Raw genomic sequence first — 27,500 nt, forward strand, 5'->3', positions numbered from 1 at the left:
GGCCCCTGGTTCACGCCCAGGTGGGCCGGTGTTCCTGAGGGCCCTTACATGAGGGCCCTTCAAAGTGTGTGTGACCAATAAATGTTAACTCTGTTCATAGTTGAATTTTAATAAGCTTTTATTAAACATTTTTTAATATTTAAACAATGGACTTTTCTCTATAGTTTTATTGCCATGGAACGAATAGAACATAGAAAACACGTCTGGATTAATAATGTTACTTTAAAAAAATGTAATTAACGCATTGGAAAAATTGTAAATCAAAAGCTGGATACATTATAGTATGATTATTTTATTTTTTTCTCACTCAATCACCCCCAAATAAAACGCATTCGAAATGGCTGCTAGTGGACCATGAAAGGTTTGTTTGAATTGAAGGGGTGATATTATGCCACTGGGTGTGAGTGGTTAGCCGTTACAAGCCGTTTGAAAATCTGCCTTTTCCTGTGTTTTAGTGACATCACAAGGGGGCGTGTCCACTGAGATGTCTGATGGATAGGTCGGCGACATTTGCTAGAGTCCAATGGGTGGGCTGGGAGACGGATCTATCCATCAGGCGTCTAGGTGGACACGCTCACTTGATATGTCACTGAGACAAAGGGAAAGGAAGGTCTTCAAATGGCTTATAACAGCTGATCACAGTAACTCCTGGTGGAAAAATATCGTCCCTTTAAAGTTGCGTGGGACAAGAAAGAACACTTCATCAGACTAACAAATTGTTTAAAATGTTGAAGGATGAAGACTGAGAATGAGAAAACATGTGAGCTCATCTGACTGCCTAACAGGATGTCCTTTTGGTTCCAGTCCGTCTCTGTGGGACTTGATGAATCTCCACGTCAATGAAATATGAGCAGACATTTTTCTTTCTGAAAATTCCCCCCCAACCCCCCCACCAAGCAGTTAAAATGACATCGTTATGATGTTGATTAAAATTTATTTTTAACCTGGGAATTTATAATTTTAGACGAGACCAAAAGACATGGGAGACATGAATGAATGAAAGTCCAAAGAGAGGTGACTAATTGAACAGCTCCATTAGCTCCTCCCCTTCCCTGTCCGGGCCTTCAGCCCCGCCCAGCTCCTCCTCCTCCCCCCTCCTAGGTGTTGAGACGAAGCTGGCCCATGCTGGCCCTCAGCTGGGCCTCGGGCCCCCCAGCCGTCCTGTTGGCCCCGGGCTCTGGCTGGGTCACTGCTCCCAGGAGGCTCTTGTAGAGGCTGGTGAAGTCTGCACTGTGCTCCAACGGCCTCCCCTCCTGGAGCTCCTTCTGCCGCCGGTGCACCAGCCTGCCCTGGAACAACCTGGACCGACCCGTCTGGGATTAATGAAGCACTCATCTCAAAACTACATTCGGTTGACACAACCCTGACCTTTGTCACACATTTGCATCTGATACTCTCATATCAGTCTCATATCTATTGTATAGTTACTCATTTTTAATTATGACAAGCTTTACATGATAGTGTTTCAATGGAAACGATACTAGCTAGGAGATGGTGTTACTATAGATGGAAACAGTACTGCCGGGGGGATGGTGTTATTATAGAAACCGTTCTTGCTGGATGATGGTGTTACTATGGAAATAGTACTAGCTAGGTGATGGTGTTGCTAAGGAAACAGTACTGTCTGGGTGATGGTGTTACCACGGAAACAGAAAAGTCTGGGTGTCTCACCAGGCGAAGTGGGGTTCAGGGAGGGGCTTGCAGAGCAGCAGGTTGAGCTGGGAGGCGTCCTTCAGGCAGGCCTGCCATTGGTTGAAGCTGTGAGCCACTACACCATCCGGAGGCTGAGGGTTGTGGCTGGTGACCCCCTGCCAGCCTACAGACACACACACACACACACACACAAAGGGGTTAAGTGTTTGTTTAGTCTTTTTGCTGTGCACACAAGTGCTACCTACCTGTATTCCCTCCTGTCCGTCGGTTCAGTTCTCCTTGGACCATGACCATCAGCAGAGCTTTGAGGACCGTCGGCTCAGGGCTGGCCCTCCTTAGCCAGTAGCGGGTCACAGCCACTAGGAGGCGCAGGTGAGCCGGAACTCCCTCCAGCGTCTCTTCCTCCAGGCCCAGCGTCTCCAGACACACCCTCAGCCTCACGGCGCGGTTTGCCTGGAAGTGGGAACAAAACACATGCCCAATTAAAAATAATATTTTAGATGGTTTGCCTCAGATGACTCCCTCCTTAGGTTAAACACATGCTGTTTATTACTGAGGCTTGCAGCATGCATTTACCTAGACTAGAGTAGCCTGCCACTTACAGAATCGAATTGGTCTCAATGTGGGAGATGGAGTAAACAGGTTTAGATATGTGCTTACTAAGGCTGTTCATGGTGTAATGCCGAATTATTTCAGCGGTTATTTCCACTGTCTCCGATACACAGATACAAACTTCGCTAGAGGGAGGGCCACATATGTAATGCCTAGAATTAGAATTAAAAGTATTGGGAAAGGAGATACTTTCCAGATATATCCCTGAGAATAATCTATAATCGACCTATCATCCAGGTGATTGAGTCGGTAGGCCTACCTGCGGCAGAGAGTCCAGCCTCAGCTTCTGAGCGGCTCCTTGGACCAGCAGTCGCACCTTGACACTGACGAGCTCCAGACCGTCCCGGTCCACCTCCTCCACCTCGCCCCCCCTCTGGCCCAGTAGCAGCCCGTACCACACCTGCCGGATGTGCTGCGAGGTGAGGTTGGAGCTCTGTAGGTCGCTGCGCTCCACCTGGGTTTGCAGTTTGTTCCGCCTGTGCACAAGCAGGTCCAACACGTCACCGCTCAGCTCTCCTCTGGCCAGGGGCGCGCGGACCCAGTCGGGGACGCAGATCAACATCTCAGCGGGCAGCGGCGGAACGGTTCCCTCACTGAAGAACCCCCGCAGATAGGAGCTGGGGAGCTTGTACTCCAGCATGGCCGTGTTCAGCATCTTCCGCGCCTCCGTCTGCGCCTGTTGACTCATGCTGGGCATGAGTTCCATCACTGCTGTCAAGGTGTCTTCTGTCGTCCGGTCATTCCTGGCTCCCAGCCAACTCAGGAGGCCCACCAGGTTAGCGGCACTGAACTTCATTCTAGGACTTCCCGCTGGAAGGTATCTGGTCCACTTCACATCTCTGAGGTTGACGTAGTCGTTCCCGGCCAGCGAGGCGAAGACGGGCAGCAGCTGGGGGTCGATGTTGTAGATGGTACAGAAGCTGGACGTGGTGTATCGCCTGCAGGGGATGCCACGACGCGTCTCCACTGCACGCCACTGGAAGTGATCCAGGTGCAGAAGCCCCCCAGGAAGGTCAAAGATATAGAAGTCGCTGTCTGTGGACAGCACCGGGCAGCACCACTCTTTGGCCAGGGCAGCCAGCTGGCAGTCGGCCTCTCCGAAGCACTTGACCAGCGGCACCTTGAGGTCGTTCAGCGTCTGTCTGAACACGTGCTTGGTGAGGGGGGGGAGGATGTTTACCTTTCTGCCCATCAAAGCGGCATCATGGGTCTTCTGGACCTTCCCTCTGGCCCGGTCCATGAGGGTGTCCAGTTTGATGTCGCTGGTGCCCGAGCCTCCGTCCATCACCAGGTATGGTTTGATACCACAGTCGGCCAGAGTCGTGAAGAAAGCCTGGACCTCTGCCTGGAAGGCTAGGTACTCCCCGCCGTGGTTCTGGTCCAGGTTGGACGAGAAGTAGAGGTGGTAAAGCAGGTTGTTTCCATCCACCACCAGCTTGCTGTCCCTGAAGTGGATGTCCGGGGAGATCCTTTCGTTGTCCTCCAGCAGTGAAGATAAGCCCTTTACCCCCATGGCGACTGACAGGTCGAGCTCTAACTTTAAGGGTGACTGGACCGGTGAAGTTCTCACTTTACCTATCTGTGGGGACTGGACTCACCCAGAGAGGATCCCAGCTCCTTTATACACCAGCACACAAACACACTGGGAGTGGCTCTTTAGGTTTCACTTTCCCGTCATCTACAAGACATCACTCCCCCGCACCCCACACACATATACACTGATGAGTTTCGTTTTCCAGACATTTCCCAGGTATCACATCTTCAACTCCCTAACATAATAACGTGGTCATGCAGCCAAACACTTAAAGCCTATTGTACTGATGTGTATTGATCCAGTAGCAGTTGCCATATAGTAGGTTTGATTTGAATTGAATCGCGAGGCTCAGGTTACTTTATGCATAAATTCACTTGAGCGACGCGACAAAAATCTGTGATCCGGAGAATGATCTATTGTCCATATTATTCCATATTAATACATATTAATTCAAAGTAATTAGTCTCATAGACTCATCTATGCCGCCGTTAATTGTTGTTCTTTTGTAGCTTTAACAAGGTTCCCCGGCCAGGGGAAAGACGCAATCGCAATTAACGCAGCTTATTTTGAAGTAATAAATGAAACTTCATCAAAAGGTATGATATTGACACGGCCAATATCCTCAATTGTGGTATAGATTCCTACGAGGCCTGTTTTCCGACGAGGCCTATGAATCAATTGATTTATTCTTATGTCATGCCAAAGGAGATGCATTCAAACGTGAAGCACCAAGTTCATACACTCGACTTTTAACAGTCCTCTCTCTCTCTCTCTCTCTCTCTCTCTCTCTCTCTCTCTCTCACACTCACTCAAAATCAACATTGAACAACAATGTTGTGTTAAGCTTACAAACATTCAGTAAACATTTACTGACTTAAGAATACGAAAATGCAATGCCCGTTTATCTCTAGAAAGGTTATCAAAGTGCATTGTAATGTCGAAAATATCTTAAAAAGACAGAACCCCGACAAGGGGCGATTCTAGGTTCTGGCTTTTGGGGGGGCTTAGCCCCCAGGAAGCCAAAGGGGAATATGAAGTATATAAACAGGGGGGGGGGGGGGCAACACTGCTGTAAATGTAGAGTTATATCATCCATGATTTTTCTTTTGTCCTGTCCTTTGTCCTGATTCTTTGACCTCTATTTCTTAGTTACTATGCTGTTGCATGTCTAAGCCAATAGATGAAAGTGTGAGCTAAATAATGCAGTTCTGAACCACTAAAGTGATGAAAGGAAAAAAGACTGTCCGTCGGTTCAGTTCTCCTTGGACCATGACCATCAGCAGAGCTTTGAGGACCGTCGGCTCAGGGCTGGCCCTCCTCAGCCAGTAGCAGGTCACAGCCACTGGGAGGCGCAGGTGAGCCGGAACTCCCTCCAGCGCCTCTTCCTCCACGCCCAGCGTCTCCAGACACACCTGCAGCCTCACAGCGGGGTCTGCCTGGGAAGTGGGAACAAATCACATGCCCATCTAAAGGATAACCAAGAGCCCCACTGCTGTGTTCTTTTTGGAAATAGGTCACCGAGTCAGGATCGCTTGTAACTCATTTTATTTTGGTAAAGGTTTGGACTAGTCTCTATGAAGCAAAAGGAGAGGAATTGTATAGGCACGCATGGAGATATGTTAGTAGGGCATCTGATGGATGCGTTACCTGGAGCGTTCTGGCCCCCTGGGCTATGTGTTGGGACTTATCTACTGGGCAGGCGTGGACTCAGTTATGTGCTCTGATTGGCTAAGCATGGTGCTGAACTCCCGCCTCCTGGATACCCGTATGTGTCTATGCTGCTCTCTTGTGGCTATGTGTTGGTATTGCAACTTTGCTTGTGGCCTTGAGCGTCTGGGTTTGTCGAACACCTGGGCAGCTCGTATCTCTAGAATTGGAACATGAATGAATGGCTTCTTGTATGGGCCGGACTCCTCCCTAGGCTCAGGATCCCTCCCTAGGATGGGAAAGAAGCCTCTCTAGTCGCCAAGATATAGATTCAACACATGCTGTTCATTACATAATGCACATGATTTATGAGACTGGCAGCATGCATACACCTACTACCATCCCACTTTGAGAATTCCAATGGTCTCAATGTGGAAGACAGTCAACCTGGTTAGGATATGGCTAGTTAATAAGGCTGTTTATGGTGAAGTGCCAAGCTATCTCAGGGGGGGGGTCAACTGTCTCAGATACACATGCATGCTCACCAGATGGAGGGTCACATGTTTTGGTGGAAAAAGTTGTCTAGGGGATTAAAATTTTGAAAAAGTTAATACTATTAATATTAATATTTAATTTAAATCCCCCCTGATAAAATGTTACAGTCAATGAAACTAAACTATAGTAGTATTCAGTTTAAGTATTCATTGAATTTAGACTGGTATTTTAAAGTTGCTGCTGCCATGTAAGCCTTCTTATTACTTGGTGCTGCTACTATATTCAATCTATTATCCATCTTTGCTCCATCTATTGTTCATCTAATGTCCATCTATCTTCCATCCATCATCCAGCTGAATTTGTCGGCAGGCCTACCTGCGGCAGAGAGTCCAGCCTCAGCGTCTGAGCGGCTCCTTGGACCAGCGGTTGCACCTTGACCCTGACGAGCTCCAGACCGACCCGGTCCACCTCCTCCACCTCGCCCCCCCTCTGGCCCAGCAGCAGCCCGTACCACACCTTCCGGATGGGCCGTGAGGTGAGGTTAGAGCTCTGTAGCTCACTGCGCTCCACCTGGGTTGGCAATATCTTCCTCTTGTGCACCAACAGGTCCAGAATGTCAGCCCCCAGCTCTCCTCTGGCCAGGGGCGTGCGGACCCCGTTGGGGACGCAGCTCAACATCTTAGCAGGCAGCGAGGGAATGGTTCCCTCACTGAAGAACCCCCGCAGAGAGGAGCTGAGGAGTAGGTACTCCAGCGTGGACCTCTGTCTTCACCTCCGTCTGCGCCTGTTTACTCATGTTGGGCATGAGATCCATCGCTGCTGTCAAGGTGCCTTCTGTCGTCTGGAAGCCTCTCGTCCACCTCAGGAGTCTCTCCAGGCGGGCGGTCTGAGACAACTCCGTCTGTCTTCCAGCCAGAACATTTTTGCCCCAATTAATTTCTCTGAGGTTGACGTAGTCGTTCCCCGCCAACGATGCGAAGAGGGGAAGCAGCTGGCGGTCGATGTTGAAGAAGGTGCAGAAGCTGGATGTGGTGTATCACCTGCAGGGGATGTACCTCCTGGCCCCACTTGTTTTTACTGAGTCCCACTGGAAGTGATGCAGTGGTAGAACCCCCTCTGGAAGGTCAAAGATGAAGAAGTCAGTGTCTCCGGACAGCACCGGGCAGGACCACTCTCTGGCCAGGGCAGCCAGCTGGCTGCCCTGGCGCCGTCAGGGCGCCGTCAGAGCGGCGCCCTGGGACCTCCGGACCTTCCCTCTGGCCCGCTCCATCCTGGTGTCCAGTCTGATGTCACTGGTGCCCGAGCCTCCGTCCATCACCACGTACGGTTTGATTCCACAGTCACCTAGAGCCATGAAGAGAGCCTGGACCTGGACCTGGTAGGCCAGGTACTCCCCGCCGTGGTTCTGGTCCAGGTTGGACCTGTAGTACAGGTCGTAGGCCAGGTTATTGCCGTCCACCAGCAGCTTGCTGTCCCTGAAGTGGATGCCCTGGTAGATCTGGCTTTAGTCCTCCAGCAGCGAGCACAAGCCCTTCACCCCCATGGTGTGAAGGTAGGTCAGAACTAAAACTTTGATAGGTCAAGGTATAGTTCTATGGTGACTGGACTTACCCAAAGAGGATCCCAGCTCCTTGATACACACACACACACACACACACACACACACACACACACACACACACAAAAACATGCAAACACCTTCACTGGGAGTGGCTCCTTTGTTCTCTATAGGTTTCACTTTCCTGACATCCACTGTAATGACCTGGTGTGCATAGTGTATTGATGTTGTAGTATCAGTATATAGGAGGCATATATTTGTATATGAATTGAGTCACGTTGGTCAGACAACTTTATGGAAGAATAGGCTACGTGAGATTTCCGAAGAAGTATCAATAATGCGTTGTGTGGAACTGCCCCACAGATATGATTCTCAGTGCATAATGGAATTCAACTTGCAGTGTTGTGTAAACCTTGACGTTAACACAAACCTGTCTCCTCGTATCAGCATCACCTGAGGCAAACATTGATGTTGCCATTATCCCCCCTGTTAATGTTACCATCCCACGAAACAGAAGGGCCGGATCTAGCCCTTTGTTAGCCCTAGGCGAGATTGAGCTTTGCGCCCCCCGTTCCCATAGCGAATGTTGCCCTGTTAATTGACATTACTATACTTAACATCACTGAAGACACATATTAACTGATTAACCTTTACTTTGCTTAGCATTTTTTTTACCCACTTATAGCTGTACTACACTACATTGTTACTAAACAATGTCTGATGCATGGACAACAAACAACAGGAAAGTTTCAGAACATTTTCTTTTTAATTAATTTAAATAACTTATTACACTCTCAAATGCTGGTTCAAAGTATCGATGAACTCCATGTGGGGAATCTTTAAAAAGCTAAATATAACTAAAATATGGTCTACCTCGATACATTAATGAAAGATGCTAATTTAAAATGAAATTAACTATTAATTGTGGAAATAATAACACTAAAAATAAGCAGAAGGGTCAGCTCTAATGAATTTTATACAAAAATACTATGAAGTATGCTCAGAGTTTAGACCTCTTCATTTTGAGAATCAATGTACGTCGAGGTTGATCAATCCAGCAGCTGAGCACTTGACGTCTTGCCCAACGTAACATCTTGCTTGATTTACAAAAATCAAATTAAATCTAATAATCTGGTTGACAACGAAACGTGTGGCTGAGGGGGCGCCCTAGGATGATCATGTTTAATGAACGAATTTTATTCAAAATTTATTTTGCTTGTTTTTTCGAATTCTAGGACTAGTGGGAATTGAGGAAGCCACTAGAGGGCGCCCCAACACATTTGTCGCCCAAGGCAATCGCCTAATGCACTTATAGCAATCGTCGGGATGTCCTGGATAAACGTGATGGCCTTTTGATGCTCCTCCATCTTGAGCCTGCGGAGGGCAGTTATCTGCTGGCATGAGGTCAAACCGATGATCAACCTGCTCCAGGAGCACGGCTGTAGTCAGGTAGGACAGAGGGAGGCGTTCTTGCTGCACCGTGTCTTTCAGCCCAGCACCTGTTGCCTTACTGAATACATTGAGAGCAGGACCAACCTTCATCTTATCAAAGTGACTTGGCTCAAGGAACTCCACTGATAGATGGGGAGCTGTTTTTAATGCTATCCCTTCTTGAAAGGACAATAAGTCCTTCATAGGGAACACTGAAACCTGTCCCCTCTTTCTGTACTCTCACGTTCCCTTCTCCCCGTCTCCTCATCCCTTCTTTCATCAATCTGTAGAGCTCATGTAAGTAGTAGACATGGCACTGTTCCTTTTTAAGTATCGAAATGATTTTCTATAATTTTCAAAATAAGAAACATTTTCACAATTATTCAGAGTTCATACTTATTACACCCGTGTCTCCTTTAACGCTCCAGCTGTGGTCTGGATATGGTCTCCATGGTTACAGGTCCAGGGGTGCATGGTGGTGTAGGGACCCTCCTGTGTTTGAGGACGATGCACAGGGATGGTGGGAATAGCAGCTGCTCTCAGCCTAGTCTCGCCCTTTTTGGTCTCGACTAACCGGTCTGCCTCAAAATGTCCTGCAGAGTGACGTCACTTCAGGTCTTTTTAATGAGTCGAACATTAAGCTTCCCAATGGTGTGTTCTTTGTTTGTGTTTGATTAAGATCCCCTCACATGTTTTTTTGTCATTGTAATCTTTGATTAGTCAGGTTGCTCCTGCCGGTTTGAGCCAACCGTTTGGTTCTCCTCCCTGCGTCGGTGGGGAGGGGAACATCTGTACTCCTTTCTCTGAGCGATTGGAGCCTCCTCATGCAGCTCAGGAAACCGTGGTGGAGACTTTAGGACAACACGGAGGAAGAGCGGACAAGCTGCTGACATGAGTTTATTGATTTATGTCATGAATTGCATTAAATAAGTGCATGGTAAAAACAATATGTGTTTATATATATACAGTGGTAGGCATAAGTTTAGGCACACATGCTAAAGTTGACTACAAAGAGGAAAAAAAAAAAATCTTTTGGAAATTGATCTTTATGCCTTAATTAAACAAATGATGACAAATCCAACCTTTAAGGACACCAATTTGCTTTGTGAACGAAAAATGTATGGTAAATAAATAAATGTTCTCCCTTAAAATACAGGGTCCATAAGAAAATACACCCCTATTTTAAATTCCCATAGAGGCAGGTAGATTTTATTTTTTAAAAGCCAGTTATTCCATGGATCCAGGATAGTATGCATCCTGATTAATTTCCCTTAGCCTTTGGAATTAAAATAGCCCCACATCATCAAATACCTTTCACTATATCTACAGATTGTCATGGTTTTATTTCAGTCAGCCGATTAGCTGGTTGGATTTGCATTGAGAAATCATTAGGCTAACTAACAGCTGTATCCAAATGAAAATACACTGTATGCTCAGAATAAGGTAATAATTAAACTTTTATAGTTGAATAGCCTACCTGAAAGGCCTAATACAATTCCCAAACAGCTTGTTCTATGTCTAAATTGGGTTATGCATTCCTATAATACCTGTATTTTAATACAGATGTATTTCGTTCAATTCTATCTGACTTCTGCTATTTTAATTAATAGTATTCGGAGCAGAGAGGCCTTTGGCACACATGGCAGCAGACAAAGTTCCTGCTGAGTTTCAGTGAATTATACTTCCCCCTTCTTATATTAGCTCCACAGTGGTGAGGGTGATTATCCCATTAACTTTATCAGTATTTAAAATGGTTTCACTTTAACACAGCAACCACCGATAAGAACATGACAGATCTTATTGTAAGCCTACATGACCCATAGACTGTAAATATATGAGTGTATAAATACTGTAAACTAACAGACGAAGAACAGGCTCATGAATGACTGAGCCGCCTTGCCATCAAGAAACTAAATTGAGTAGTATCTCACTTTTTTAAACATAGCCTAATCATTCGGACCAGAATGGAGAAGAACCAGTCTTTACAAACCTCACCGTTATTCAGACACCTTGAGTATATTCAGAATAAACAACATACAATAAAAAAAACAACTCAAATGCATAAAACACTGAAATCATCAGAAATGTTACAATCAGAAATAGAAACTGAAAAGAACAAGACTCAACCAATAAGCCTGTGACAGACAACAGACATGATGACGTCAGTGTTCCCTTATCTCGGTCATCACTGGAGGAGGAAGAGGAGTCGCTGCTTGAGTTTGGTTCAGCGAACGTCAAGGGGGTGATCTGTCACCCAGAAGCAGACCAGCAAACTTCAGATTCCCTTCATCATTTCCCCAGTAGATTTAAGTGCCACTGAACCAGTGAACCAGTGAAAATGTTTTTGTTTTAAACATCTTAGTATGTCTACTTTGATCTCAACATAGTATTCTATGCCATTCTGTCAGTTACTCTGTCACAATGTCGAACTTTGGTCATAGAACACTAGATGTCGCCAATTCTGACTTTCTGTTCTCTGTGTTTATTCCGTCTAATTATGTCTCTGGTTAAGCAGACTCACCTGCCCCCTGTTAATTAGTCATGTGATTTGTTCAGCCATTTTGTCTCACACTATTTAAGCCTGATCTTTGCACTCTGTCTCTGTTGAGTCTCCACTGAACCCCCTTTTGGATTACCCTGTGGACTTGTTTGCTCTTTATGGATTGATCTTGTTGCCAACCTTTGCCTGTTTACCCTGCCTTTTGGATTACCCCTTGGATGTACTGTCGATGTGCTTTGCCTTTTTAGGATTCTGGGACTGAGTTTTTGTGTTTTTTGCTTTTTGGGATTTTTGGACTGAGTTTATATTTTTGGATCTTCTGAGCTTTATTGGGACTTTATTTTTCTGAGGAATAAATACCTTAAAAACGTACCCTGCTTTTTCTTCAGACTTGAGTCACCCTAGCTCTCTGTGTACCAAACCGTGACATACTCAAATAATAAATTATATTGAAAAACAGATTTAAAACCCTACATTTTTGCGAGTCTATGCGAAACAGTTTGTTAAGAATCAACTCTACTCTGAACTCCAGTTCAGGTGCTCTTGAATATCAGGGTTGAGGTGTGTGTGTGTGTGTGTGGAGCTTTTGGGTCTACCAGACTACCCAGTGGACTGTAGCAAACGTTGCTCATCTATCCAGAGAACATCTAGTTGGACACGGCCGCTTGTGATGTCATAACGGCTAATCACTCTCACACCTGGTGGCAAGTCATTAATCTTCCACTTTAAGATAAAAGTGGACATTTTTCGAAGATTTCGGTTCGGCGACCTATGATGATAAGTGGTAATTGCAATCTCTCCCGGTGAGCTCCACAGTGGGCTCCATTCCCTACGCCTAGTTGAACAGATTAGTAGTGCTCGAGTACCTTTTAGCGAAGACCAGCCCAGCCAGGAGGAGAAGGAACACAGCCAACAGCACCTTCACCACCACCGACACCGTCAGGCGCCAGTCAAACCTGCCTTTTTTTGTAAAACAACACATTTATTTCAGATACAAATAGATTAGTTTACATCACTTTGTTATTAACAGTGAGATGACATTACATTATATAATGTGTTGGATACACTTGGATTAGATTAGATGACATAATTTTAGAAGAAATACGTTAGAGTCCCTATAAAATGACTTTATTTTAGATACAATTATATTCAATTAGATAATGTTAGACTATAATACACTATATTAAATCAGATAATGTTAGACTACAATAGACTATATTACATTAGAGGGATCACCCTCATGTGCATTAGTGAATACTGAGGGGCTCACCTTCATCTTCCAACACGACCAGACTCCAAGGCGCAGAGGTTTTCTGCCCACTGGAGTCCAGAGAGCAGGTGTAATCCCCTGTGTCGTCATTGGTCAGATAGCTGAGGTGGAGGGCGGGGGCTGTCTCTGGTAGGGCGTGGCCATTTCTGTACCAGTGGACGTCCAATTGGTGGAAGGAGCAGGCTGAGGTACAGGTGAGTGTGACCTGACCGCCCTCTTTCACCACATTGTCAGTGACGGAGCTTCTGACCTTCACATCCTCTCCATCTGTTGAAGACACAGTGAGATGGACATTCTTTACAACTGGACAGAATGACAGCAAACCCTTCAGTTGAAGTGGTCATCACAGGTCATTGACTATTTACCACTGTCAGTTTGCGGATTCAAGAAATCATAAAATGTATTTGATCCAAAGCGTCTTCCAGGACATCCAGAAACATCTCATGAGGCCCAGGTGGGTGAGGACATCTTGCTCAAGGTTGACTACAGAAAGCTACTAATCCCTCCCCAATGGGAACCAAGTCTAGTCTCTTCCTATAGTCTGGCTATAATGGGACAGTAGTAGAAGTAACACCGACCCTAGTAACAGTACTAGATGTAAAACTAACTAGTGAAGGTACTAGAAGTAGCACTTACCAGTGACACTGAATACGACTCCTTTCGGTCCAGTGTACCCATCGCCGTTGGTCTCGAAGTGGAAGCGGTACATTGCAGTGTCCCGTTTCACCGTCTTGATGATCTTTAAGGTGCAGTTCCTGACGAGGTCCCCCAGGTACCGGAACTTTCTGTCGGCCCGGACGTTGCTGCTGTCGTACACGTTGGACGCGAGGCGCTGGCAGAACTCCTGATTGGTGCACCAGACCACCCGCCCCACCCGAAGCCCCGCGGGGTGGGTGAAGCTGCAGGGGATGGTGGCGGTGGAGCCCTCCACCACGCAGAAGGAGTCAGGGTACTCCACGTGCCAGCCAGGGTCCGCCCCCAGCGGCCCTGGAGGAAGCAGACAGTCGGGGTCACAACAGGGAGCCCGGTTCTAAGGGAGGGTCTCACATGAGGTCAGGCACCGGGCATCAATAGTAACCTCTCACACATGAGGGGGTCATTGCCTCGGCGGCACTCGGGGGGGCGCTGTTCTGTCTGGTGCTCCTTAGTATATCTGTCTGTTTCCTAGCCAGCAGAACCTAGTTTACACCATAAATAAAACAATGCAGGGCAGTACAGCTTTCACACTTACCGTCGTTAAAGCAAAAAGTGCGCTTTGGTTTGTTGTAAAAGCAGGCTAATTCAGTTATCTTTAAAATAGTAAATGACTGAAGTCCTCTATTTAGGGGATAAATCCTCACCTGAGTTTGTGTAAATTAACCTTACAAAGAACTCGTAGCAACGTGAAGTGTGCATTGTGTACATTCATTTTCCTGTTCATGTTTTAAATACAGGATAGATGTGTGCATTTTACAGAATGTAATAACGTTTTACAGATGTAATAACGGCCATAGGTCGTAAACAAGCGCATATAGATATACAGTGGGGCAAAAAAGTATTTAGTCAGCCACCAATTGTGCAAGTTCTCCCACTTAAAAAGACGAGAGAGGCCTGTAATTTTCATCATAGGTAAACCTCAGCTATGAGAGACAAAATGAAAAAAAAAAATCCAGAAAATCACATTGTCTGATTTTTTAAGAATTTATTTGCAAATTATGGTGGAAAATAAGTATTTGGTCACCTACAAACCAGCAAGATTTCTGGCTGTCACAGACCTGTAACTTCTTCTTTAAGAGGCTCCTCTGTCCTCCTCTTGTTACCTGTATTAATGGCACCTGTTTGAACTCCTTATCAGTATAAAAGACACCTGTCCACAACCTCAAACAGTCACACTCCAAACTCCACTATGGCCAAGACCAAAGAGCTGTCAAAGGACACCAGAAACACAATTGTAGACCTGCACCAGGCTGGGAAGTCTGAATCTGCAATAGGTAAGCAGCTTGGTGTGAAGAAATCAACTGTGGGAGCAATTATTAGGAAATGGAATACATACAAGACCACTGATAATCTCCCTCGATCTGGGGCTCCACGCAAGATCTCACCCTGTGGGGTCAAAATGATCACAAGAACGGTGAACAAAAATCCCAGAACCACACGGGGGGACCTAGTGAATGACCTCCAGAGAGCTGGGACCAAAGTAACAAAGGCTACCATCACTAACACACTACGCTCTAGGGACTCAAATCCTGCAGTGCCAGACGTGTCCCCCTGCTAAAGCCAGTGCATGTCCGGGCCCGTTTGAAGTTTGCTAGAGAGCATTTGGATGATCCAGAACAGGATTGGGAGAATGTCATATGGTCAGATGAAACCAAAATAGAACTTTTTGGTAAAAACTCAACTCGTCGTGTTTGGAGGAGAAAGAATGCTGAGTTGCATCCAAAGAACACCATACCTACAGTGAAGCATGGGGGTGGAAACATCATGCTTTGGGGCTGTTTTTCTGCCAAGGGACCAGGACGTCTGATCCGTATGACGGAAAGAATGAATGGGGCCATGTATCGTGAGATTTTGAGTAAAAACCTCCTTCCATCAGCAAGGGCACTGAAGATGAAACATGGCTGGGTCTTTCAGCATGACAATGACCCCAAACACACCGCCCGGGCAACGAAGGATTGACTTCGTTAGAAGCATTTCAAGGTCCTGGAGTGGCCTAGCCAGTCTCCAGATCTCAACCCCATAGAAAATCTTTGGAGGGAGTTGAAAGTCCGTGTGGCCCAAAAACATCACTGCTCTAGAGGAGATCTGCATGGAGGAATGGGCCAAAATACCAGCAGCAGTGTGTGAAAACCTTGTAAAGACTTACAGAAAACGTTTGACCTCTGTCATTGCCAACAAAGGGCATGTAACAAAGTATTGAGATGACCTTTTGTTATTGACCAAATACTTATTTTCCACCATAATTTGCAAATAAATTCTTTAAAAATTAGACAATGTGATTTTCTAGATTTTTTTTTTTCATTTTGTCTCTCATAGCTGAGGTATACATATGATGAAAATTACAGGCCTCTCTCATCTTTGTAAGTGGGAGAACTTGCACAATTGGTGGCTGACTAAATACTTTTTTGCCCCACTGTATATCATAATTTGGGGGCAGGGGGATTCAGAACAAAAAAGTCATTTGAGTAATTTATTAAACAGAATATTGCCTACCCCGATTATAGTCCTTAAAAAATAATAAATAACACGAAAACTACAAAACAACTAAACATCATAAACAATCACTGATTGAAGATTATGACAACAAAAGGCATATTTCTAACTAGAACTGTTATCAAAACGCATTTTAACAATGTTCATATTTGTTTTTCCAGTGATGATCAAAAGTTCAGCCGTGCTCGGTTTTCAGCGGTAGCTGAGCTATCAACCACCACCGCAATATCCTGGCCAGGCCTGAAAGAACTTTCCTAATAACCCTAACCCTAACAAACTAGACTTAATATACAATCACTGAACGAATCATCATGAAAAAAAAACACACATTTCTTTCTACCAATGGTAATCAAAACCCATTTTAATGCCAGATCTTTATAAAAATATTGCATTATCTCTGAAATTATCTCTGCCATGTTGTTCAATTTTGCTGACAGAAACTTGACATTCACGTAACGGCAGTTTCGGCATTTGACAAAATTTCTTGAATATTCTTGAGGTATTCGAATGTCGACCAACGGCTTTGTGGTATTTTAATAATATGACGCCCGCATATCCAAAATGGTTTGTTTATATATCTGATATATCTAAAATAAAAATTTGATTTCTGGAATGGGAAATTACATTTCCACTAGTCACAATTCTTTTACAACATGTGGAAGATGTAGATATCTGTCATCGTTATTCTTACAATTGAAAAAATGAATTACTGTTATCTATAATTAAATTAAAGATAACTGTAAAAAAAAAATAATCATGTTGAAATGTCATTCCTGCTAGCAAAAACGAAAACACTAATAGTCAGCCCGACCATACAGGGTGTGACGTTGATATTATATTGTGTTGGGTTGTATTGTGTTGCGGTCATATCATATTATATCATATTTAATATCACATCATACAACATAACATATGATATCATATCGCACACCATATTATATCATATCATATTACATCATACGATAGATTTTATCTAATTTCATACTTTATGTATCATTATTTTTTCTTTTATGTTACTAAAGCTTTTTTGGTTAGGCCCATTAAGAAAACAATGCATTATTATTATTATTATTATTAATATTATTATTTTTATTATCATAACATGGAACGTTAAACTAATTGAATCAAAGGGTTAGGGTTAGGGTTGAGGTCCCATTAGACTCTAGAAAGAGCTCTAGATTGAGCCAATAGGCCAGCTGGATCCAGTTTGTGTATGGACACGTTCCCTGTGGTAATCAGAAGAAGCCTTACAGCTTACCAGCTAGCAGCAGGAGCACAGAGAGGGTCCATGGATTCATCTTCATCTGCTCCGTAACTTCCTCTCTGTGTCTGGTTGTTACCGTCATTAGGACAGGGGGAGGGCTGAATGGCTCATTGTGAAAGGCTACAGGAAATGGACTCCATCTGCCCAATGTAGAAAAAAACATTGCGAAAAGTTTGTTGAGGCATTTTATTTAATGTCTGTACAGTTGTTTTTTTAAAGAACATTATTTTTACAACATATTCTAAAGTAGAAATGTTATTTATCCATATATGAATATTTTCCACAGCTCTACCCAAATGACAATATACAGTATGCTCATAATATAATAATTAAACTTTTAAAGTTGAATAGCCTACTTTAAAGTTTAATACAGTTCCCAAAAAGCTTGTTCTATGTCTAAATTGGGTTATGTATACATATAATACCTGTATTTTTATTCCAGACGCTTCACAAAAAGACTTGTTCAATTCTATCTGACTTCTGCTATCTTAATAATAGTATTCGGAGCAGAGAGGACTTCGACACACATGGCAGCAGACAAATCTCCTGCTGAGTTTCAGTGAATTCTACTTCCCCCTTCTTATATTAGATCCACAGTGGTGAGGGGGATTATCTGCCCCCCCATTAACTTCATCATTATTTAAAATGGCTTCACTTTAAACAGGAAACAACGATGATAAGAACATGACAAATCTTATTGTAAGCCTACATAACCCATAGACTGTAAAGATATTATTGCATAAATAATGTAAACTAACAGAAGAACTGGCTCATGAAAGACTGAGCGACCATTCCATCAGGAAACTAAATTGGGAAGTATTTTTTTTGAAACGTAGCCTAGTCATCAGGAACAGAATGGAGAAGAACCAGTATTTATATTCAGAAAACGAGTATATTCAGAATAAACAACAACATACAATAATGAAAGAAAACTCAAATGCATAAAACACTGAAATCATCAGAAATGTTACAAACAGAAATAGAAACTGAAAAGAACAAGACTCAACCAATAAGTATGTGATGACAGACAACAGAGATGATGACGTCAGTGTTTCCTTATATCATCATCATGTGAGGAGGAAGAGGAGTCGCTGCTTGAGTTTGGTTCAGTGAACGACCTCGCTGTAGATGATCTCATGTTCCGGTCCAGGGGCTGACCTGTCACCCAGAAGCAAACCTCAGAATCCCTTCATCCTTTCACTAGTAGGCTTTAAGTGACACTGAGCTAGTGAACCAGTTAAACTGTTTCTGTTTTAAACATCTTAGTATGTCTACTTTGATCTTTTTGCCGCTGAACTAGTGAACCAGTTAAATGGTTTCTGTTTTAAACATCTAAGTATGTCTACTTTGATCTCAAAAAAGTCATCCATACCATTCTGTCAGTTACTCAAATAATAAACTTATTTTGAAAAACAGATTTAAATCCCTACGTTTTTGCTAGTGTACGCCAAAGAGTTTCCAGTTCAGGTGCTCTTGAATGCCAGGGTGAAGTTGTGTGCGTGTGCGTGCGTGTGAGTGTGTGTGTGTTGAAAAAAAGCTGCCGTGGGTCGTAACCATGGGGATAAAAACTCAAAAAAACTCATGTCATGATTTATTTAAATTCTCATAGTGTTCAAACTTCAGCTAAATCAGGGTGATTAAAAACACTTCACTACCCACAGGCTAAATGCTCTTTGGCAGATTTGATACAAGCAAGACATTTTTTAAAATGCTATACTGGAGGTAAAGCCAGGGGAGACGATGGTTTGATCGCCCAGACAGTTATCCTCCGTTATGCTTGAGAATCATTTCATTTACATTTACATTTACATTTAGGGCATTTAGCAGATGCTTTTATCCAAAGCGACTTACAATAAGTGCATTTGTTACAATTTCATTAGGAATGTTTAAATGGATTAAGTGTTGGCACCGCTTTCATCAATGAACAAGAACTGATCTGTTTCACCGATAAAATATGTAATCATCGCGTCACTTTAGTGATGAACAATTACATCGTTACCCTCTTCTTCATCATCAGAAGGTTACATCGTAACAGGAGACGGTTACCTCGAGGAACTGTGTTTGAAGTGGACGGTTGCATAGCTGACTTCCTCTGAAGCTCCCACCGCTTACTGTTAACAGTCCACCTCCTAGACAGACAAACATGTGGTCAGACAGACACACTCACACAAACACGTGTGTCCATCAATTAGCCCAGACAAACACACACACACACACACACACACACACACACACACACACACACACACACACACACACACACACACACACACACACACACTAACACACACACACACACACACACACTAACACACACACACACACACACACACACACACAGTTGAAACTGATAGGAAGTACTCGCCTGTTTTTGAATCACGTTTGATGCCTTCTTTTCTGCATGTCTCCTATTTAATAATAAAAAAAATACATTACAAATATGTCCAATAATACAACAACATTTTACTACCCAAGTTACATTTCAGACTAGAGATTTCAGTTGGATTTCTATGGATTACTATGAGTTTAGTCTCCAAGGGTAATAATGCCTTTCAAACATTATCATCTTCATTATTAGCATCAAGATCAAAAGTGGACATTTCGAAGATTTCTGTTCTGTTCCCTTTGGCGACCCCTATGGTGCGAAGTGGTAATTCCAATCTCTCCCGGTGAGCTCCACAGTGAGCTCCGTTCCCTCCCCCAAGTTGAACAGACATTTAAATCACGCAAATCTTAGAGATAAATACTGTAATCTTTCCAAAAATATCATCTAAGTCATCTTCAACGTCCTATTTTGACCTCTTCTCAGAGTTGATTTAAGTACCTTTTAGCGAAGACCATCACAGCCAGGAGGAGAAGGATTACAGCCAACAACACCGACACCACGGTCACGCGTCTGGCATATCAGGTCTTTTTTTGTAAAAGAACGCATTTATGTCAGATACAATTAGATTAGTTTAGAACACTTTGTTAATAACAGTAAGATTACATTAGGCTACATTATATAATGTGTTGGATACAGTTTGATAAGATTAGATGACATCATTTCAGAAACAATTGCATTAGATTACCTATAAAATGACTTTATTTTAGATACAATTAGATTCAATTAGATAATGTTAGACTATAATACACTATATTACATTAGATAATGTCAGACTATATTACACTATATTACATTAGATGAGGGACCAACCTCATGTGCATTATTGAACACAGAGGGGCTCACCTTCATCTTCCACCACGACCACACTCCAAGGCGCAGAGGTTTTCTGCCCGCTGGAGTCCAGAGAGCAGGTGTAATCCCCTGTGTCGTCATTGGTCAGATTGCTGAGGTGGAGGGCGGGGCCTGTCTCTGGTAGGGCGTGGCCATTTCTATACCAGTGGACATCAAATTGTTGGAAGGAGCAGTTTGAAGTACAGGTGAGTGTGACCTGACCGCCCTCTTTCACCACATTGTCAGTGACGGAGCTTCTGACCTTCACATCCTCTCCGTCTGTTGAAGACACAGTGAGACGGACGATCTTTACAACAGGACAGAATAACAGCATTTACTCTGAAGATGAAGTGGTCATCACTTATCATTGACTATTTACCGTCAGTTTGCAGATACAAGGAGTCTTACAAACGATTGTATGGGCCAACTTCCCTGGCTGTTCCTGATCAAGCTCTTTGTGATCAAGTCCCTTTGATCCAAAGCGTCTTCCAGGACATCCAGAAACATCTCATGAGGCCCAGGTGGGTGAGGACATCTTGCTCAAGGTTGACTACAGGAAGCTACTAATCCCTCCCCAATGGGAACCAAGTCTAGTCTCTTCCTATAGTCCTATTATGATGGGACAGTAGTGGAGGTAACACCGACCCTAGTAACAGTACTAGATGTAAAACAAACTAATTACAACAGTACTAGAAGTAACACTTACTAGTGACATTGACTGTGAGTCCTTTCGGTGTTGCGTACCCTTCGCCGTTGGTCTCGAAGCGGAAGCGGTACGTTGCAGCGTCCCGTTCCACCGTCTTGATGATCTTGAGGTGATCTTGACGAGGTCCCCGAGGTACTGGAACCTTCTGTTTGTCAGGACCTTGCTGCTGTCGTACCTGTTGTACACAGGGCGCAGGCAGGACTCTTGATTGGGGCACTGCACCATCCGCCTAACTTTGTTACCCAAGAGGGTCTCTTGGTTCAACGCGGGGTGGGTGAAGCTGCAGGGGATGGTGGCGGTGGAGCCCTCCACCACGCAGAAGGAGTCAGGGTACTCCACGTGCCAGCCAGGGTCCGCCCCCAGCGGCCCTGGAGGAAGCAGACAGTCGGGGTCACAACAGGAAGCCCGGTTCTAAGGGAGGGTCTCACATGAGGTCATGCTCTCTCCAAGGTGAGCTTTTCACCGTCATGGTGAGGATGAGAGCGACTGGTTGATGGTGAAGACGCTCTGAGAAGGTCAGGGTGTGACGTTGATATTGTGATGTGTTTAGTTTGATATCATATTATGTAACATTTTATATCATATCATATAGCATAATAAATAATATTATATATCATGTCTGATTTCCCACTTTTTATATCAAGTTATTTTCTTTTATGTTTTAAAAGCTTTTGGGATGAGGCTCATTGAGAAAACAATGCATTATCATCACTGCTATTTTATTATGATAACATATGGAACGATAAACTGATCAAAGTGTCCTTCTCTGTCTGTGTCTAGTGGTAGGGTTGAGGTCCCATTAGACTCTAGAAAGAGCTCTTGGTTGAGCCAATAGGCCAGCTGAATCCAGTTTGTGTACGGACACGTTCCCGGTAGTAAACAGAAGAAGCATTACAGCTTACCAGCTAGCAGCAGGAGCACAGAGAGGGTCCATGGATTCATCTTCATCTGCGCTGCAGCTTCATCTCTGTGTCTGGTTATTATCATCACTAGGACAGGGGGAGGGGCGAACGACTGATTGTGAAAGGCTACAGTAATAGTCTTCACATGTAGCTTCCTCCTTTTAGTTATTCTTTGCAATAGCCACTAACCTCCCTTCACAATGCTTTAAACACCATATATAGCTTTCATTCTCCCTTTCTCAATGACAACAACATAATTTGAAGTAGAGTTTGACTTTCTATTATCCTATTGATGAACCGTTTTGTCTTGATTTAGATCCGGGATAACTTCATAAACAGGAGGATTCATCAAACTTAGAGACTAAAAGTAAGGGATGCATGATGGGCCACTGTAACGGGTTCGAAGAATGAGAGCAGGCGGGGTTGTCGTTCTCTCCGCAGGAGATCGGTTTATTTTGCGATACAAACTGAACAGAAATATCAAAAGGTAACAAAAAGGTCCATTTAGCCGTCTCGCGGTGGATCTAGCTCAGCGTCACGCTCGCTCCGGACCTCCCTGGTCCGTTCGCTCCTGGGTCTCCTACTATAACAGAAAACAGGCACATAAGTACAGCCTCCCTGATTGACCTGAGTGCAGACACCTGCTTGTCACCAGGTTCAATCCCCCCCCCCGGCCAATCCCGTGCGCTCCCAACCTGTCCATACTCCCCCTGCAGGCCAGACGTCGCACGTCCCCCCACAGCCACAATGTCATCAATAGAATCAATAGTGACTCTGCTCGGTTATATTTCTGCCTTGTGGTTTGTGTCTTCGTTGGTTGATTCTCTGGTTCTCCTTTTTTTGTTTCCTAATTCTGTGATAGAAACAGAGTTAAGGTAGGGTGGGCAATTTGGAGCAACAAGAAAGAGAGAAGCTACATTTTGAAATGATCCAATCAAAATAAAACATCCCTCCCTTCAGATAACTTCCTCAAACCAAGGGACTAGCTCACTGCCTTTGGCAAAAAGTTAGACCCATTGGGCGGACACCAGGTCCTTCCTGTCGTTGGTTCAGTAGCGTGTTCTAACCGACACCGTAGGCCAATCTGAGTCATGATCCAGGCCTTCAGCCCAGCCCCTCCTCATCCTGGGTGTGATGGCGTTGCTACGGAAACAGTACAGTCTTGGTGATGGTGTTGCTGTGGAATCAGTACTGTCTGGGTGATGGTGTTGCCATGGTAACAGTACTGTCCTGGTGTCTCACCAGGCAAAGTGGGGTTCAGGGAGGGGCTTGCAGAGCAGCAGGTTGAGCTGGGAGGCGTCCTTCAGGCAGGCCAGCCATTGGTTGAAGCTGTGAGCCACGACACCATCGGGAAGCTGTTCACTGTGTTTGGTATACTGCTGCCCGCCTACACACACACACACACACACACACACACACACACACGCAAACACTCCTTAGTTCCCTATTGGTTTCACTTTCCTGACATTAACAGGATATGACTGTATCCACTGTAATGACCTGGTGTGCATAGTGTATTGATGTTATAGTATCAGCATATAGGAGGCATATATTTGTATATGATTTGAGTCTTGTCGGTCACACTGTTTTATGGATTAGGCTATGTGAGATTTCCAGAGTATAAATCGTGTGTGGTGTGGAACTGTTCCACAGATATGATTCTCAGTGCAAAATGGAATTCAACTGGCGTTGGGACAGGAGTCTTAGACCTCTCACAGCTCAAAGTATTTTCAAGGCAGTCTTGTGTAAACCTTGACGTTACCACAAACCTGTCTTCTCGTATCAGCATCACCTAAGGCAAACATTGATGTTGCCATTATCCCCCCTGTTAATGTTACCATCCCACGAAACAGAAGGGCCGGATCTAGCCCTTTGTTAGCCCTAGGCGAGATTGAGCTTTGCGCCCCCCGTTCCCATAGCGAATGTTGCCCTGTTAATTGACATCACTATACTGAACATCACTGAAGACACATATTACCTGATTCACCTTTACTTTGCTTAGCATTTTTTTTACCCACTTATAGCTGTACTATACTACATTTCTATTAAACAATGTGTGATGCATGGAACATTTTTTGAATATTTTCCTTTAAATTATTTTAAATAACTTCACTCTCAAATTCTGGTTCAAAGTACGGATGAACTCCATAAAGTGTAAAGGTACTCATGTGAGGAATCTTAGAAAAGCTAAATATGGCTAAAATATGGTCTACATCCATACATAAATGAAAGATGCTCAAGTATATTTAATATGAAATTAACTCTATTAATTGTGGAAATATGGACACGAAAAGTAAGCAAAAAGGGCCATTTCTAATGAATTGTATTAAAAAATACTCTGTTTTATTGCATACAGTTTAGACCTCTTCATTTTGAGAATCAAAGTACGTCGAGGTTGATCAATGCAGCAGCTGAGCACTTGGCGTCTTGACTTGGCTCAAGGACCTCCACTGATAGATGGGGAGCTGTTTTTAATGCTATCCCTTCTTGAAAGGTCAATAAGTCCTTCATAGGGAACACTGAAACCTGTCCCCTTTTTCTTTATTATCACTTTCCCTTCTCTCAGTCTCCTCATCCCTTCTTTCCTCAATCTTTAGAGCTCATGTTAGTAGAAGACATGGCACTGTTCTATATCAAAATGAAATTCTACAATTTTCAAAATAAGAAACATTTCCGTAATTATTCAGAGTTCATACATGTTGTACCTGTGTCTCCTTTAACGCTCCAGCTGTGGTCAGGATATGGTCTCCATGGTTACAGGTCCAGGGGTACATGGTGGTGTAGGCGCCCTCCTGTGTTTGAGGACGATGCACAGGGATGGTGGGAATAGCAGCTGCTCTCAGCCTAGTCTTGGCCTCACTTCTTTTTTTTGTCATTGTAATCTTTGATTAGTCAGATTGCTCCTGCCGGTTTGAGCCAACCGTTTGGTTCTCCTCCCTGCGTCGGTGGGGAGGAGAACATCTGTACTCCTTTCTCTGAGCGATTGGAGCCTCCTCATGCAGCTCAGGAAACCGTGGTGGAGACTTTAGGACAACACGGAGGAAGAGCGGACAAGCTGCTGACATGAGTTTATTGATTCATATCATGAATTGCAGTAAATAAGTGCATAGTAAAACCAGTATGTATACATATATATACATATATATATATATATATACACACATATATACTGCATATATACATATATGTATATATATATATATATATATATGTATATATGCAGTATATAAGTATAGATGTATATATATATATATATATTTGTATACATATATATACATATATATGTATGTATGTATATGTACATGTTGAATTGAAAGATCAATCATCAGATTTTATTAATTAATAAGCAAATTCAAAGGAAGATCAATTTTAATCAGAAAATCGATAATTTGAACCAAGCCCACAACACAAGTTATGATTCACGCTTAGAAAAAGCCCACAACCATAATATTGTGATGCAACATCCTTTTCCAATGTTCTCAACTCTCCTTTTTCTTCCTTCCTAGTTTCTTATTGAAGATACAATACCAAAATGACGAAAAGGTTTTATATCTCTGTTGCTGCTTAATATAATATATGACGGTAACGTGTTACCAAATCTGTTCCTCACAAGCCCCCCCCCCCCCTAACGCTTCCTCCTCCTGCCTTTAACCTCCACCCAATCCGAGCCCTGATCCAGGAATGCAGCCCCGCCCTGCTCCTCCTCCGCCTCCTCCTCCTCCTCCTCCTCCTCTTCCTCCTCTTCCTCCTCCTCCTCTTCCAGGGTGTTGAGGTGAAGGGTGTCGAGGCGCTCCATGCTGGCCCTCAGCTGGGCCTCAGGCCCCCCAGCTCTCCTGTTGGCCCCGGGGTCTGACTGGGTCACTGCTCCCAGGAGCCTCCTGTACAGACTGATGAAGTTGGCATTTTCCACCTCTGGTTCTCTCTCCTGGAGGTGCTTCTGCCGCCGGTGCACCAGCCTGCCCTGGTACAACCTGGACCAACCCGTCTGGGATTAATGAAGCACTTATCTTATCTTAAAACTTCGTTCGGTTGACCCAACCCTCAACTTTCTCCGTCACAAATGTTTATACGTTAACATTTCTCAGTATTTCGCTGTTAAAATCAGTCTTGTGATGTTGTCCTGTTATTTAAAGTTACTTCTGACTTTATATGATTGTCTCACTATGGAAACAGTAATGGCTAGTTATGGTTTTGCTATGCAAACAGTACTGACTAGGTGATGGTGTTGCTTTGGAGACAGTACTGTCTGGGTGTCTCACCAGGCGAAGTGGGGTTCAGGGAGAGGCTTGCAGAGCAGCAGGTTGAGCTGGGAGGCATCCTTCAGGCAGGCCTGCCATTGGTTGAAGCTGTGAGCCACGACACCATCCAGAGGCTTAGAGAGGTGATTGGTATACCCCTGCCAGCCTACACACACACACACACACACACACACACACACACACACACACACACACAGCAGGGGTGTTTGTCATAGCCATAGCAGATAACTAATTATGAAAACAGTCAGGCAGTTCTTGATGATTACCCCTTGCTACAAACTAAATGCATTTTATTGCAGATTTAAATGTGAGCCCTCTAAATGACACATCCCCCTGAAATAAAGCTGTGTCCTCCTCCTCAGGGTATTTAAGTGCATTAGCACTTTGTCTTAGCTACTTATTTATTTATTGTATTTTCACACTGGTTACAACGCATGTGTCTATTTTTTATGTGATGTCTTTTCTGCATGTCCAGGCAGATTGGTTGTCTCCACTGTCCTGTTTGAGCCAAATCACCAGAGTGAATTCTAGACGATTTATGTCATTTGGCAATAATAAAGACTTGATGCACACGCGCACACACACACACACACACACACACACACACACACACACACACACACACACAGACAGACAGACAGACAGACAGACAGACAGACAGACAGACAGACAGACAGACAGACAGACACACACACAGGGATGAGTGTTTGTTTGATTGTTTGTTTGTTTGAGTTTTTTGCTGAGCACCACATGTGCTACCTACCTGTTGTCCCTCCTGTCCGTCGTTCCAGTTCTCCTTGGACCATGACCATCAGCAGAGCTTTGAGGACCGTCGGCTCAGGGCTGGCCCTCCTCAGCCAGTAGCGGGTCACAGCCACTGGGAGGCGCAGGTGAGCCGGAACTCCCTCCAGCGTCTCTTCCTCCACGCCCAGCGTCTCCAGAAACACCTGCAGCCTCACAGTCTCACGGCCTCCCTGGGAAGTGGGAACAAATCACATGTCCATTTAAAGGATAACCAAGAACTCTGAATTACGTTATAAAACTAAAATATTAATTTCACCAAGGTAGTGCTCAAAGAAGTTGACAATATCGGTTGGAGTAAGGAGTTAGACGGATTTGATTTGAATGACGTGTTGCTATGAAAAAAGAGACAGTTGTTGATAATATATGGTCGGGTTTATACATATCCCTAATTGATTACACAACATTAATCAGCTTGTAACCCTCCTGAAATAACCTAGCTCTAGCATCGATTTATCCTAG

General features: G+C 44.1%; 3 protein-coding genes and 1 pseudogene across 4 annotated transcripts in view; all 4 read right to left on the reverse strand.

Moving 5' to 3' along the window:
- Positions 1-187: 187 nt before the first annotated feature.
- Positions 188-3,908, reverse strand: LOC307084159 (single-strand DNA endonuclease ASTE1-like). The gene is given in 5 exon segments (XM_079748403.1): positions 188-1,099; positions 1,101-1,299; positions 1,672-1,816; positions 1,899-2,106; positions 2,525-3,908. Coding segments are annotated over 5 exon segments (1,887 nt in total). The 5' UTR covers positions 3,779-3,908; the 3' UTR covers positions 188-1,018.
- Positions 3,909-4,992: 1,084 nt separating this feature from the next.
- Positions 4,993-7,484, reverse strand: LOC307092095 (single-strand DNA endonuclease ASTE1-like; annotated as a pseudogene). Its single transcript has 2 exons — positions 6,317-7,484; positions 4,993-5,235 (listed from the first exon to the last, which is right to left on the reverse strand). The product of its transcript is annotated as a single-strand DNA endonuclease ASTE1-like (transcript).
- A 2,396-nt stretch (positions 7,485-9,880) lies between these two features.
- Positions 9,881-17,217, reverse strand: LOC307081128 (uncharacterized protein). Its single transcript, XM_079744180.1, has 5 exons — positions 17,148-17,217; positions 13,337-13,687; positions 12,701-12,967; positions 12,297-12,390; positions 9,881-11,177 (listed from the first exon to the last, which is right to left on the reverse strand). The coding sequence occupies exons 1-5, from the start codon at positions 17,191-17,193 to the stop codon at positions 11,165-11,167; spliced, it is 771 nt and encodes a 256-aa protein (XP_079600306.1). The 5' UTR covers positions 17,194-17,217; the 3' UTR covers positions 9,881-11,164.
- Positions 17,218-25,292: 8,075 nt separating this feature from the next.
- The window catches only part of LOC307072345 (single-strand DNA endonuclease ASTE1-like), a 3,643-nt gene continuing 1,435 nt past the window's right edge, over positions 25,293-27,500 (reverse strand). Inside the window, exons 2-4 of the mRNA XM_079731612.1 lie at positions 27,001-27,211; positions 26,238-26,382; positions 25,293-25,949 (exon numbers count right to left, since the gene is read on the reverse strand). Of these exons, the coding sequence (XP_079587738.1) occupies positions 25,604-25,949; positions 26,238-26,382; positions 27,001-27,211 (702 nt within the window). The 3' untranslated portion in view covers positions 25,293-25,603. The remainder of the gene's footprint in view (positions 25,950-26,237; positions 26,383-27,000; positions 27,212-27,500) is intronic.

This window comes from Pollachius pollachius (assembly GCF_949987615.1).
Source record: "Pollachius pollachius genome assembly, chromosome: 1".
Taxonomy (NCBI): Eukaryota; Metazoa; Chordata; class Actinopteri; order Gadiformes; family Gadidae; genus Pollachius; species Pollachius pollachius.

Bases quoted from the DNA above. Each gene is read 5' to 3' on its own strand.
- LOC307081128 (XM_079744180.1), bottom strand. From the start codon at position 17,193: ATGAAGATGAATCCATGGACCCTCTCTGTGCTCCTGCTGCTAGCTG. The intron at 13,688-17,147 runs GTAAGCTGTAAG...TGCTTCCTCCAG, and splicing joins TGTGCTCCTGCTGCTAGCTG to GGCCGCTGGGGGCGGACCCT. The intron at 12,391-12,700 runs GTGAGCCCCTCA...TTACAAAAAAAG, and splicing joins GGTCGTGTTGGAAGATGAAG to GCAGGTTTGACTGGCGCCTG.